Here is a 14,870-nt window from a genome sequence, read left to right as displayed (position 1 = left end):
TGCATTAGCTATTCTTTCTTGAAAATGTGATTTAAAATATTCTATGCTATAAAAGAAGAAAACTAGTTGTTTTCTTCTTGAGGATTTATATATAAGTACTAGTAATGAATAGTTATTCACATATATAAAGTCTACAGTACTATTTATGAATATGGCATTGTAATTTTTATTTCCCCAGATCTGCTATTTTTAATACCCTTACTAAATTTGCAGGTGATTCATTTTGCTTTAAATTGCATTTTTTTTAAATGCTGCTGAGATTTTTTTTTTTTTTTTTTTGCCATTTGTTTAGTTGGGAACTATCTGTGTTGAAAACTATGGAGGGTCTCAGATTTTACCTTAAATTAAAACTAACAGTTAGCTTTCTGTTTCTGTTAGTTGTCACAGAAACAGTTCTGTTATAGGAAGGCAATGGATTGTTTAAACAGTCCGCTTATTTGATCTATCAAACAGTTTAATGGATGCTAATGGAAGACATGAGACTCTTGGATCAGAGACAAAAGACAGTTTATGTCTAACAGCAAGAGCAATAACCAGAAAATCAGCATTTTACATTGGTTTCCTGAGCCACAGTTTCTAGAGAATGATGGGAAGAGGGCCAGATGATACCTACCTGTACACATAGTAGTTTATATTATGGGAGAGGATCACTGAGTTTACGGAACCCAAATCTTTTATAATAGATAGTAAGCATACTTGCCCTTTATTCTGGCTATAGCTATACAAACATCCTGGCAGTGATACTACAGGAAAAAGGGTGGACATGACTCACTTACAAAACATGCAGCATTTGGGAGACCCATGGAGAATTACCACCCAATCATCTAGCTATATCATTTTTCCATTTATTTCTAAGGTCTGTTTTTTCTTATTAGTTTGTGTTAGAATCTTACATAGCAGTAATGTTAATCCTATTTTCTCTTTGCTGTCAGTATCTTCCTGTTTTCTGTTTTAAAGATATACTATTGAGTGATTGATTGATTGATTGATTGAGACAGGGTCTCATGCCTGGTGCCCAGTGCTGCAATGCAGTGTCAGCTCACTGCAGCCTCGACCTCGGGCTCAAGCAATCCTCCTACCTCATTCTCCCAAGTAGCTGGGACTACAGGCCCATGCCACCGTGCCCAACAAATCTCTGTATACTTTGTAGAGATAGTATTTTGCCATGTTGTCCAGGCTGGTCTCGAACTCCTGAGCTCAAGCTATCCACCTGCTTCGGCCTCCTAAGTGCTAGGATTATAGATGTGAGCCACTGCACTCAGCCAAGTACATTTTTGATTCATAGGCATTTAAAATTTCATATCATTTAATCTTACCAATTTTTCATTTGCAATCTTGTCTAGCATACTTCTTCCACTATTTTTCTGCCCCTATACCTTTTTTCTGTGATCCTATCACCCTCTCCTGCCCCCCGCCCCACAAGATTGAAAAGCTTTAGGAGGAAGTTGTTTTATTTGAGTAATTAATAATTATGTTTTTACTTTGGAGTTCCTTATTGCCCTCACCTTTCTCTACCCTACAGGGTTCCTATCTTTTTCAGCATCTTCCTCCACGTTTCTCAATTGTGCAAACCTTAGAGAGAGCATAGCATTCTAGCAATCTAGAAAGACAGTATTGAGAGAAGAAATAAAATGGTGCATGTATTGTCATTTATATTGGCTTTCTATTGGATGTACTGTTCCTAGAACATAAAACATATCTGCAAACTGAAGCTTATTATTTCGCTAAAAGTAAGAATGCTGTATATCTTGTACTTTAGTTATTTCAAGAGGTTATTTCAAAACTGCCATTTTCGCAAGCAGCTCATATACCTGTTTTGCCTGTTTCTTTTAAAATTACTTTTTGACTTATTTTTCAGGCAAATAGAAACTGCATAGCAATTGCTTCCAGTCATGATGTTCAAGAACTGGACGTTTCTGGAATTCTAGCCACACAGATATACACTTGGGTAGATGATGATATAGAAATGGAAACCAAAGGGTACCTTCATCCTTTTTTTTAAGTAATGTTTCAATATGAGTAACTATATCCACTCACCTGTAACTTTCAGAAGATTCTTTAAAGCAATACTTTATAGATTGTAAGCAGAGTAGAAGCTGATGTGCTAAATGAGGGGTGGCAAGAGCTTTAAACAAGGGAATTGAAAGAAGAGTAAGTGAAGGGAACAGTTGTTCAGGTGTGATGTCATTATGTGTGAGTTAGGAACAAGAGCTGAAAAAAATTAATTTTAAAGGGAAATATAAATTCAAATTTTAGAGCTTTCAAGTGTAGAAAAGAAATAAATGAGTTCATTTTATTCTGGTTGACATTCCTTTATAGATCAGAAGATTTCTTGGTTATACACGCTCGTGATGATTTAACAGCTGTTCAAGGTACAACTCCATATACACATAGCAATCCTGGCACTCCAATCAACATGCCATGGCTTGGTAGTACACAGACTGGCAGAGGAGCATCTGTGGTATGTAAAGTTAAAAATAAATTTAAGTTATATATAACTGTCGTGTTTTTCCTTCCAGGTTAATGGAGGAAGGATGATTTAAAACCTTTTTCTTAATTCCTAAAGTTTTAATAAATCTTACATGTTGGAAATTATAAATTTTGATAATGAAGAATAATGTATTTTCATTTGAAAGGGTAACAACAAACTGTTTTAAAAATATACTTTGCTTGAAAACCAAAAAGCTAAATTTTAATTAAGAATTATTTGAAACATAAGTTCAGATCAGGCTTCAGCAGGCTATTGCCCATAGATCAAATACCACCCATCAACTGTTTTTGTATAGCTAATATGCTAAGAATGGTGTATACATTTTAGTGAAATGGTATATGCATTGTTTTTTCAGTGGTTGAAAAAACAATCATAATATTTTTTGGCACATGAGAATTATATGAAATTTTAGTTCAGTGTCTATAAATAAAGTTTTATAGGAACACAGTCACAGTAATTTGTTTATATTTTGTCTGTGAATGCCATCACACTACAGTGTCAGAATTGAGTATCTGCAACAGAAACTAAATGTCCATAAAGCCAAAACATTTGCTATCCAGTCCTTTATAAAAAAAGTTTGCAAACTCTTTGTCTAGATATCCTTTAATGGATATAAATTAATAACTCTGTTCATATTAAGTATCACTTTTTTAAATGCCAGGACAAATATTCTTTTTTTTTTTTTTTAACAACAATATAATTTTTTAAGTTAGGCAAAAAGCAATATACAGATAAATTGAAACAGAATTCTTCTGTAGGGATGGAGGATCTATTTTAGTCCTGATTACCTAGAGATGTGATTCATATTTGTACTTCCAAGAGTTTCCCTTATTATTACTTAGAGTATAGGAACTAATGAACAGATTTGAAGAAACAAAGAAAGGTGGTAGGGTTTTTCAGAATTTCATAAGTCCTGTAGAAGAATGCTTTCCTTGGCCAAAAAAAAAAATTTTTTTTTCATTAATTAGTATGGGTAATTAAAGTAAAGACTCAGTCATCTTTAATAATACCTTGTAATATTTTATACCTAATGCAGTTCCTTTATAGTTGACATAACCTTAGAATTTCCTGTATCTGTTGTTGTTATTTACTCTTACTTAAACATTCTTCAGATGAAGCTTGAGATCCAGAAAGGTCAAGTGGATCAACCTAGGTCACTTTGTTGAACATGTGGTAGAGCTTGTTTTAAAGCCTTCTGTTCTTCTTAGTTTCGTTATTTCAAGTTCTTCCTAGTTCAGTGGTTTAAGGATTAAAATGAACTTGAAAAGCAATCTAGTAATTATTCAGATGAAATTACTTGCTCCATAGTGGTTCAATTCTTTTTCCAGCTGATAGGTATGTTACAATTCATTTGTAAAAGTTACTGATGTGATAATCTTTTAAAGGAGAACTCAAAGGGAATATGCCAAAGAAGTGAATAGAACTAATAGACACTTTTTTGAACTCCAGTTTCAGAGATTACAATATAGTTCTTCCTGCACCATCTTTGTTGCTGGTCTCCTCCTCCTCCTATTTACACAGCAGCAGCCAGTTACTCTTCTCTAAAACATCATTCAGATCATCACTCCCTTTCTAAAAAATTTCAGATTTCCCAGTGCAACTTTGAAATAACAAGTCATTAACATGGCCCTACAAAATTTAATCTTCTGCCGTCCCCTTTATTCTACATCCAATTCACTTTGCTATAGTTATACTGGCTTCTTTCTGTCTCTTGAATGTATTAAGCTCATGGTCATGTCAGAGCTCTTGCCTTTCCTTCTGCTTAAAATGCTCTGTCCCTCTGTTTTACCATTCACATCTCAACTCGAAGACCCCAAAATTTCCTTGGCTTCCCTAATAAACCATTTGCCCCTACCCACTCTACCCTCCCTCACCTTATATTTTATCATCTTTATATCACTTACCAGTTATTGAAATTATTCATCATTTAGTTGTCTTTTTCTTTTTCTTTTTCTTTTTTTTTTTTTTTGAGATAGTCTTGCTTTGTCACCCAGGCTACAGTGCAGTGGCACAATCTTGGCTCACTGCAACCTCCATCCGCAGGTTCAAGCAATTCTCCTGTCTCAGCCTCCCTAGTAGCTGGGATTATAGGCATGCACTACCCTGCTCAGTTAATTTTTGGATTTTTAATAGAGATGTGGTTTTGCCATGTTGACCAGGCTGGTCTTGAACTCCTGGTCTCAACGGATCCACCCACCTTGACCTCCCAAAATGCTGGGATTACAAGCTTGAGCCACCTGCCCGGCCTTTAGTTGTCTTTTTTTATGTGCCGTGGAATGTCTCTTCAAGAGCTTGGATTCTGCCTGCCTTGCAGATTGATAATTCCTGACTAGCATGGTATTGGACATATAGTAGGTGTTCAGAAAAATGTGTTTATACTCCAAAGCATTGTAATACAGAAATCTACCTTTGGCATAACTTTAAGGATTGAATTTTCTTCCTACCTAAATCTTAAAAGGACATCTTTTTATTTGGAGTAATTGTGATTTGTTAACATAAGTGTTGGTATTGCCTCACTCTACCCCCAACAAAAAGATACCAGTAGAATAACGTTGTTTCTTTTTTACATGGATCTTCTAAAATAATGATTTTACATATTCTCCATATACTTTCAGAAACTTTTTTAAACCTGTGTTTGTGTATTTTTTTAACTAATGTTTCTCCTGTGAATATTAAAAAGGTAAAAGCAAGAATAGGAACCTTCAGCCATTTCTTTAAGAAGAACATGGAATTTAAATATGAAGTTTACTAAACAAAAGTCATATGCAGCAAGTTTTTATTTTTTCTAGAGAATTGATAGAATATTTTCTTAATCCTTTCAATTTATCAAGTGATAAATACTAATAGCAAAAAAAAAAAAATCGTTATGACCAGCTTCTGCTATTTTGAAGTATAACCATATCCATGTATATCTTTCAGTTTTTTAAATCTCTTTTTCTCCGGCCTAGTCCCTGTCCTCCCTACCAACTCCCCACCTTCTCCACAACTTTAGGCTAATTGAACCATTTAAAATCTAAAAGAATAATAACCACAAAATCTACCTGAGACTGATGCTACAAACTTAAGATAAAATATATTTGTAGTATGATGCTATATAAATAGGAAATGTTCTATAATTTTTCCTTTAATTTTATGTATTTGTTTTACAAATACATAAAGGCTAGCGAAATTATTCAAAGCATAACTTTAAAATGAGTAAATGAATAATTCCAAACTATCTGTTTTTAAATTTATTTTTCTTTTTACTTCTTTTATTTTCACATACTCCTGTCTTTTAAACTTCTGCTATTCAGGATTATTCCTGAACAGTACATTTAATGGGATCAGAAAAGAATTGACAAGAAAGGAGGGAAGACTAAATTCTTGAGGGGAACTTATTTTAGATCCTAGTCAATAATGCAGAAAATATATGTACAAATATAAGAGCTGCACTATTAAATTTCTGTTTTAATGTTTAGTATTTTTAGCACCCATAATGGTAGTAATGAAATCATGTAAAAATAACTAAATGAATGTTATTTGAATTTACTGTCACAATTTAAATGTTTAATCCTTTTTATTGTGGCTATAAAATAATTTTTCTCTTTTACCAGATGATTAAGAAAGCCATTAATAATGTTAGAAGAATGACTTCTCATCCAACTCTTCCTTACTGTAAGTTGAATAATAATTAGCAATTGTCCTTTCGTATCCTTGGATCTGTCTTTGGTAATTAGGAAATGTATGGTAACCTTTTTGTTTTAATTGAAAGCATTTGTTTGACTTTTTTTCTAGAGAATATTTGCCAGTAAAATAACATCTTCATTTCAAAACCGGGTAAAAATAAAAAAAGATATTTCCCTAAAAGAGAAGGCTAACTTAATACAGTAATTTTTTTGGCATTTTGACTACCAATCAAAATTTGTGACTAGCAATACATAAAATTTGTATATTTCTAAATTAACACATTTTATCTTTGAACATTTCTGGATTTCTTTGATCATGCTAAATTATAGTGAATAATTGTTTTAATAGGACCACTGCTAACCTTTATTACATAAGCCACAACCATACCTCAATTATTTATTACTTCATTATAATCAATTTGTATTTTCTTGCTTTTTTTTCATTTGCCTTTTATGAGACACATTAATATTAAACATAGGAAATGATTATCAGTAAGTTTTTATATTCTAAGGCAGAATGTATTTGTTTTCAGTAATCTTCCTAGGAATCTCAAAAGTTTCTCTTCCTTCAACCAAGAACTTAATTAATGGGGAATTTATTGGAGGTATTGATTCTGGTGGGTTGGAATCAATACTCATATTGGTGTGTGAGTATTCCAGTTTTTTTAATATGATTTTTTTAAGTTACGCCATTTGTGAAGTTGTCCTACCACACAGTAACAAGAATAGTGCATGTTAATTAATAGGTATTCATGTTTCCCCAGTTTAATAGCCTAATTAAAACTTTAGAAACTTTTCTCTTGGGAGATATTCTGATAAAATACAGTTAACAAAATCAGTATTTTTTTCTGCTTCATTTATCATAAATGCTCTAAGAATCTATTTTCAAAGTTGTATACGCTATACAAAAATGGCTCAAGAGAACCATGTATTTAAAATGAAAAGAATAACATCTGTTACTTAGGCTAGAGGCATAAAATAACATAAAAATTTGTTTTCACTACATCAAATTTATTCATCACTAGAAGTATTTTTTACCCACAAGTTTAATGTGAAGTGAGAACTAAAAAACAGCCATGAAACCTATAGAAAAAGTACATAGAATGAGGACTGTAAGGCTCCTAAGCAGAGGAGCTTCTGTCCCCTTGGAGTTGGGTTTACTACAAACCTGGCACATGGATGTGTTCACCACCCAAGAAACTCATCAAATCTCCTTATTCAAGAGTTTTTATAGAACTTAATCTCCAGCTCCCCTCCCCACCCTTTTCTGCAGGTTGGCAAGTGGGACCAAAAGTTCCAATCCTTTAGGCTATAAATGGGACCCCCTTTAAGTCACTATATTAACATAAATTCAGGTTCTCTTCCAAGGGTTTTAGTAGCTGTATGCCAGGATCTAGGGACAGAGACCAAATCTATATTGTGTATCATACTGGGTCATTTTTCCCCCTTCCAAAATATTTAATGTGTTTTTCCTTTTTAATAAATGCATGTTGAAATCTTACTACATGATAGGTTCTATATAAGCCTAGCTGAGTAAGTGAAGTCGGCTCTGCTGCAACATTAATAAGGAATCTCAAATAAGACTTTTAAAAACTTCTTGAGGCTCAGAAGCCAAGCCAAGGACTTGCCATCTGATTTCACCTGCAATCCTGTAGATTTGGGTTAATCCTCTCTTCGTGAGGTCCTCAGAAAATCCTGGGGTTCCTGTGTCTGCTGGGAAATGATAGTCCTTACTCTTCTGTAAGGCAACCATATAAAGGACTATATATGTACAGTACCAGGCCTTATTTGCTCTGTAAAGTCAACCTTTCATTCCTTAAAACTGTCTGGGTCATATCTGTTTCTGTGCATAGTCTCCAATATGATACACAAGTCAAAGCCTTGGTAATGTGATTGATGTTTCCTATTATGCCCTGCTGTAAGAAGGACAGGTTCTTTTTACTTTTACTCCTTGTTGTAAAGAACAAATTCTTATTGAACTTATGCAAATGAAAATAAGAATACTCACTAACAGCTTTTGAATTCAGGAGGGATCAGGTAAGGAGAAAAAATTAATTCTTTTATCTTTGTTCACAAAGGCATACTTGGAGTAAGCTATTGAATAGCTTAAGAGAAAAGAAAAATGTTTTCTTAAATCTGGAAAACAAAATATTAAAGAACTAGCAATGTTTCAAAACCATAATTCCTAAAAAACACCATACTTTTTCTTCAATAAGTTATTCAGCCTCTGATACTTAATTCTTGTTCGGCTTGACCTTGGTTAGCAGTTTAATGAATTATAGATTTTCTCTGTTAGAGTTCTGCAAGTTCTTACACTGTCCAATGATAGGATCTAAACATTATGAGAAACCGGTGCCTTTCAGAGTCTTTTCCATGAAGCTCCTTCAAGACAGCACTTTGGAATTATAGTTACTTGCAAATACTTTCAGAAAAAGATCAGATGAAGCAATAACCATCTTAAGTGACTAAAGACTTAACAAGGCCTTGGCTAAAGATCTGCCGTGAATTCAGTATCATAATGACACAATTGACAAGTAAATTTGATTGCTTCTGTTGCACACAGCATTTTAACAAAATAACTGGAAGTATGGCTGGTAACATTATACCAGATTTTTAGGAGCTTCATACAATTTCTGGAATACTTATCTCATAACATACACCCATACAAATATTAAGAAGGTATCACCTTTATTTGACAATACTTCCTATGCAATTTAACATATCAATTAAGCCTAATTAGTTTAACAAAGCCTACTTATTTTAATATTCTTCTTTGTAGAGAGAGAACAAATTTTTTTTTAGGTATTCCAGGGGCCCTTTGGAAACTCCCAAAGTTAGAGTGAGGTCAAAAGTACTTTATTTATAATGTATTTGCTGGAAATTTGTCAGAAATACAAAACGGTTTAAAACACTTGATTATAATAAGGTTACTGTGGACAAATATTTAACCAGTGATAATTAAGGCTTCAAAGGAAAATACAGAAAGTTACATCGTTGTAGAAAAAACCTTAGCTATTTTAATATAGAGAAGACTCAAGTTTTCTTAGGTAATCAAATACCCAGAAAGACATGAAGAATAGGAAATTATCTTGAAAAATCTTGATTTTGTAGTCAGATTGCTTACAAGGTAAAGGAAAACCTTTCACAATCTCTTGTCAAGAGAAAACCAATACTCCAGTAAACTTTGCACCAATGTACTTCTGATAGTAAGACTCATCATTCTTTTAATAGCATATATAAATACACACATATTAGCCAACTTGACCTTACATAAAATTATTTTGCTAAATTTCTCTTACACAAATCTTCTATAGCTTTCTTGTATCCATGCATATTTTGTTCTGTACTCTTCCTCTTTCCCAATATGGAACAATCTGCTTTAGTACAAAAATTATTCTTTTTCCTATAAGAAAATCATCCTTTGTTCCTCATAGCTTCCTATTCCAAAAACATCTTATACTTTCCTGACATACAAAATTATTTATCTGTTTTCAGCAGTTTTAATTACATATATTGATTAGAATTCTTAACTGTTAATGATGTTAGTTTCTAGTGAAAACTAGGTAATAAGCAGTTGTGCATTGTCAGTCATACCAGCATTCTGTAGACTAGCAAATCTATACTCTTTCATAATTTACAGAAGCATGTTCTTTTTCATAGTGTAGTTTTTCTTTTTTTTTTTTTTTTTTTTTTTTTGAGACAGAATTTTGCTATCATTGCCCAGGCTGGAGTGCAATAGTGCCATCTCGGCTTACTGCTACCTCCTTCTCCCAGGCTCAAGTGATTCTCCTGCCTCAACCTGCTTGTCACTGTGCCCGGTAATTTTTGTATTTTTAGTAGAGATGAGGTTTCACTATGTTGGCCAGGCAGGTTTCAAACTCCTGACCTCAGGTGATCCACCCACCTCTGCCTCCCAAAGTGCTGGGATTACAGGCATGAGCCACTGCACCTGGCCATAGGATAGTTTTTCAGTGTGGCACAGGACACCTTTACTAACAAACCCAATTATCTTTATTATTATTCTGTAATAAGAAGCCAAAAGTAGATAAGCTTATGTTTAGCAATTAATGTTTTATTATTTTACATAATTTGAAAGTGATCTAGATATTCATTTAATATCCATCGTTTAATTAACCTTAAGGAAATACTAAGGGTATAAGTTATCAAAAGGATTTGGAAAACTGTTTTGAAGTAGACATAACATCAGAGAAGGCTAGCAGTCAAGTTAGTTATTATTTATTTAGTTTTTGCTGACAAATTTTGTAACAAAGATAACAAGAGTATATTTGACTAGTAAGCCTAGGTAAAACAAAAGTTATATATCACATTATATTTAGTGCTGGTAACTCTAAGGATATACCTGCTTCAATTAAACCAACAAACTTAAATTAGCTTTTTAAAATTACCAAAGATTATTGCACATCAAATGAACTTGAAAAACATTTGGATCTGTTTCTATCTTTCTAAAAGTTTAAGGAATACTTAATTTATATAAGTGCTTATTTTTCTTTAAGCCCATTATATATAATTATTAAAAATTAATTTTGACAATACCATCTGGTGATAGAAAAAATATTGCATATATATTTAACATATATATAGTCATACTTAAACATATAGACAAAAACAGATTCTATAGTTTTTATTCTAAATTTTAGCGATCTGCCAGATATAAAATATCAAACTCAGTAGTTTATAAGAAGAATATCTGGATCCAAATTGTGTTTCTCAAAATGGGACAAGACTACCCACCCAGATTGCTAAAACTTTACTAGTATTTGTGGGAAAAGACTTTTAAGATTTCTCTTTGGCTTTTGTAGAGTCTTTTAGAGAGACAATTTGCGATTCATTTAGTCTTCTAGTAGCCTCTGCATAACAATCAAAAAACGCCTCTCACTGTTTCTGAAGCATTAGAGATCCCCTTTTTTTCCAGTGCTTCCTGTAGATGGACAATTTTGTGTAAGTTATAAACTTTCCTGTTGTTGCAACCATAATTCTAAATTGTCCTCGGTAAATGTACCCATATCTCTAGGGAAGCACAGGTTCTGGATCCATAATGTGTACACATAAAATTACCTGGAGTTCTAGAAGGAGGAGTTCTTGAATTCCTTGAATTCAGATGAACCCATGATTTCTTATCCTTCCAAAATCTTATCTACCTGAGACCTCTTACTGGACCTATTCCAGTCAGGTTCAGTCTGACTTCCAGACCTGATCTGGATGAAAAATGCTTAAAGCCGGAGAACACAGAATAAAAGTTGCAGATCTCAGGTCAAGTGGTGACCTTCAAATGCACAGTGAGACACAGCACAAGGGGCTTAGCAGGAGGTACCTGTGCCTGTTTACTTGTTCTTCCTGGAGGTCATCATCAAGGGGTCTCCTTCATGATCCTCTGCTGAGAACTCTTAACATAGGCACGTTAGAAATTTAATGAGTTTATTTGAGCATTCTCTAATTCATGAATTGAGCAACACTAAACCAGAAGCGATCAAGGGTTCACCAAGGTAGCATGAGGGAAAAACTTTTATGAGGTGTTCAAGGAAGCAAAACATAAAATATATTTTATTGGTTAAAGTGGCAATCCCTTATTTAGAGGTTAGTTGGCAGTTTCTATTGATAAGCATCTAGTTAGAAGTTAGTTGGTGGTTTTTGATTAGTTAAGCTTAAGTTTCACTTTACTGTTTTCACTGAATTGAGTTTTCATTTGCTCATATAGGTACCCAAGGCCCTGGAGCTGTCTTAGCCTAGTAGCCTCCCAATTAATTTCTTTTTTTGTTAACTTATTTTTTTAAGAGACAGGGTCTCACTGTGTTGCCCAGGCTGGAGTTTTATGGCTATTTATTGCACAATCCAGGCACACTACAGCTTTGTATTCCTGGGCTCAAGTGATTCTTCTGCCTCAGTCTCCTGAGTAGCTAGGACTATAGGCATGTGCCACCAAACCCAGCTCTTTATTTTTTAACATCATAAATAATAATAGAAAAAATTGAGTGCTTTTTTTTTTGAGACAGAGTCTCGCTCCATTGCCAGGTGCCAGGCTGGAGTGCAGTGGCGTGACCTCGGCTCACTGCAACCTCCGCCTCCCGGGTTCAAGCAATTCTCCTGCCTCAGCCTCCCGAGTAGCTGTGACTACAGGCGCGTGCCACCACACCCAGCTAATTTTTGTATTTTTAGTAGAGACGGGATTTCACCATGTTGGCCAGGATGGTTTCGATCTCTTGACCTCATGATCCGCCCACCTAGGCCTCCCAAAGTGCTGGGATTATAGGCGTGAGCCACCGCGCCCAGCCAAGTAATTTTTTTTAAATGCAGCTAGCTCAATTTATTTTTCTGATTAAGCTCTGCAAGCACACTGGGGGAAAAGGAGTAGAGTCAGTCAAATACCTAGTCTCAAAAAGCTCTGTCTACCCGCCTACCCCTTCCCAATGGTAAAACATTTTAAACCAATTGAAGTTCATTTATTTGAAATATTTCATAAGGGATGAGGGAAACTTGACTGATATGTGATTAGCAAGTGCTAGATGTTTTATATAAATGTAATTTTTTACTACTTCCCTACCGCATTAATATTGGTAATTATACTCAATATGAGTTCAGTGTTATATGTTAGGCATATTTCTGAGTACCTTATATATGTGATCTCATTTACTACTCACAGCTGTCCATTGACTTATATATCATTAGTCTTTTTTTTACAGGAAGGAAATAGTCTCAGAGAGATTAAGTAAATTTCCTAGTATAACACAAATAATAAATGGCAAAGTGAAGAATTAATAGTCATTTAGCTTATTCATATTTCTAAATGAAACAAATAACAAGTCAGGTGCAGTGGCATGTGTCTATAACATCAGCCTTTTGCAGGCTGAAGTAGAAGGATCACTTAAGGCCAGGAGTTGGAGAACAGCCTGGGCAACACTGCAAGACCCTGTCTCTAAAAAAAAAAAAAAAAAAAAAAAAAAATTTACAAAATTAAAAAATAAACAGAAAGTATATATTTGAGATATTAGGCCAATCAGGATAACTTATAACTGATTTTTTTCTGTAGCATGGCATTTAAAACCTTCCTTAATCTGATTATTTTCATAGAAAATATGTACATATTTAAACATTAATAGTATGATAAGGATTGGCTCTAACAATCCTAAGAATTTGTTATAATGAGTATTTATTATAAAAAATTAAAGGCTATTAAGACATTGAGATAATTTTAAAAGGAAATATAATTTATAGAGATATGATCTAAATGCTCCTATTTCTTTGAGGTTGTGTTCTTAGGCAAATGAAAGCGTATCATATAACTGATTTTATGCTGAAGAGTATTCAACTGAAATTTCATACAAAAGTAAATTTGTGTAAATTAACTGATTTATTTCTTAGATGTTTCTTCCATAAAGATTTTTACATTGGATTAAGAAATACCTTTTCCCAAAGATTTTTGAAATAAGTGCAGTTTTTACCCTCTTGTAATGCAGATCTCACAGGAGCTCAAGATGGAAGTGTCAGAATGTTTGAATGGGGCCATTCTCAACAAATAACCTGTTTTCGATCTGGTGGCAATTCAAGAGTTACAAGAATGAGATTTAACTATCAGGGAAATAAGGTATTATATTAAAATGTAAATGGTAAAAAGAATTGATTGTGTTGGAGGTTTTTAAATATCACTAGTTTGGGTTTCTGAAAAGAACAGCTCAGTGGGTAGTAGTAAAGTATTGATCCATATGGATTTTTAAAAATTCTTCTCAAAGAACACTTAATTTCACTTAATTTCTTTCTGAAGTATGTTATATAGGTGTCCATTAAAACTTATTTAAGTGATTCTTAATGACCAAATCATTGTAAATTCACCTTATATTACACATTTTAATTATTAAATGCTCCCACTCTCTTTATCCTTTGGAACCTACTCAGTGTGTGATCCAGTAGCAGGTAACATCTAGAGCTTACTATAAAAGCATATTACTGATCCTTTTCCAGATGTACTGAATTACCATCTGCATTTTAACCAGATATTGTTGTGATTTGTACAAATACTAAAGTTTTTTAAGAGGTACTGCTCTAGAACAGGACATCAGCAAACTACATCTTAGCCACCTGTTTTGTAAATAAAGTTTTATTGGACCGCAGTTACCCCCATTCATTATTTGTTTTCTTTGGCTACTTCCTACTACAACAGCAAAGTTCAGGAGGACAAAGACCTTATAGCTGGCAAGCATAAAATATTTATTATATGGCCACCTAAGAAAAAGTTTGCCAGCTCTGTTCTAGAGCATCCTTTACTGTCTTCACTTCTCATAATCCTACTTTGTTCAAACTGCTCCCCACCTGCTTTTGGTGTTAGACAGCAATCTTTTATTGAACGGTACTGCTCCTTGTGAAGCAGGGCTAACTCGGAAGCAGTGCACCCACAGCCAGCCCAAACTGCCTCTTTCTGCTCCTAATATATTCCTAGCCCTTTAAAAAATAATTAAATGGTAAATCAACCTTCTCTTTGTCTTCAGGGCCATGCTTCACCAAAAACTATGCTCACAGACTCTAGCCGATTGTCTATCTTGCCTTTTCTTTCTCCTCAGCTTCCAGCCTTAAATTCTCCTCTCTCTTTCCTTGTATCATTGTATGCTGCAACCTTTTTTGTTTACCATGTTTGTCACGTGGCTCTATTTTCATTTCACAAAAGTCAGTCTAGTTTTATGTAGTTGTGAAACAAAATTTTGAGA

The 14,870-nt window shown here is 33.8% G+C and overlaps 1 protein-coding gene across 4 annotated transcripts in view; it reads left to right on the top strand.

Annotated features, from left to right (window-relative positions):
• DMXL1 (Dmx like 1) overlaps positions 1–14,870 on the top strand; it is a 170,352-nt gene that overhangs the window by 141,502 nt on the left and 13,980 nt on the right. For all 4 annotated transcript variants that reach the window (XM_074382300.1, XM_074382293.1, XM_003920672.4 and 1 more), the window contains 4 exons: positions 1,859–1,980; positions 2,320–2,461; positions 6,085–6,145; positions 13,629–13,756. In XM_074382300.1, the coding sequence (XP_074238401.1) occupies positions 1,859–1,980; positions 2,320–2,461; positions 6,085–6,145; positions 13,629–13,756 (453 nt within the window). The remainder of the gene's footprint in view (positions 1–1,858; positions 1,981–2,319; positions 2,462–6,084; positions 6,146–13,628; positions 13,757–14,870) is intronic.

This window comes from Saimiri boliviensis, chromosome 1, assembly GCF_048565385.1.
Source record: "Saimiri boliviensis isolate mSaiBol1 chromosome 1, mSaiBol1.pri, whole genome shotgun sequence".
Taxonomy (NCBI): domain Eukaryota; kingdom Metazoa; phylum Chordata; class Mammalia; order Primates; family Cebidae; genus Saimiri; species Saimiri boliviensis.
Note: the sequence above shows the minus strand (reverse complement) of the source record. Positions and strands in the feature narration are given on the sequence as shown.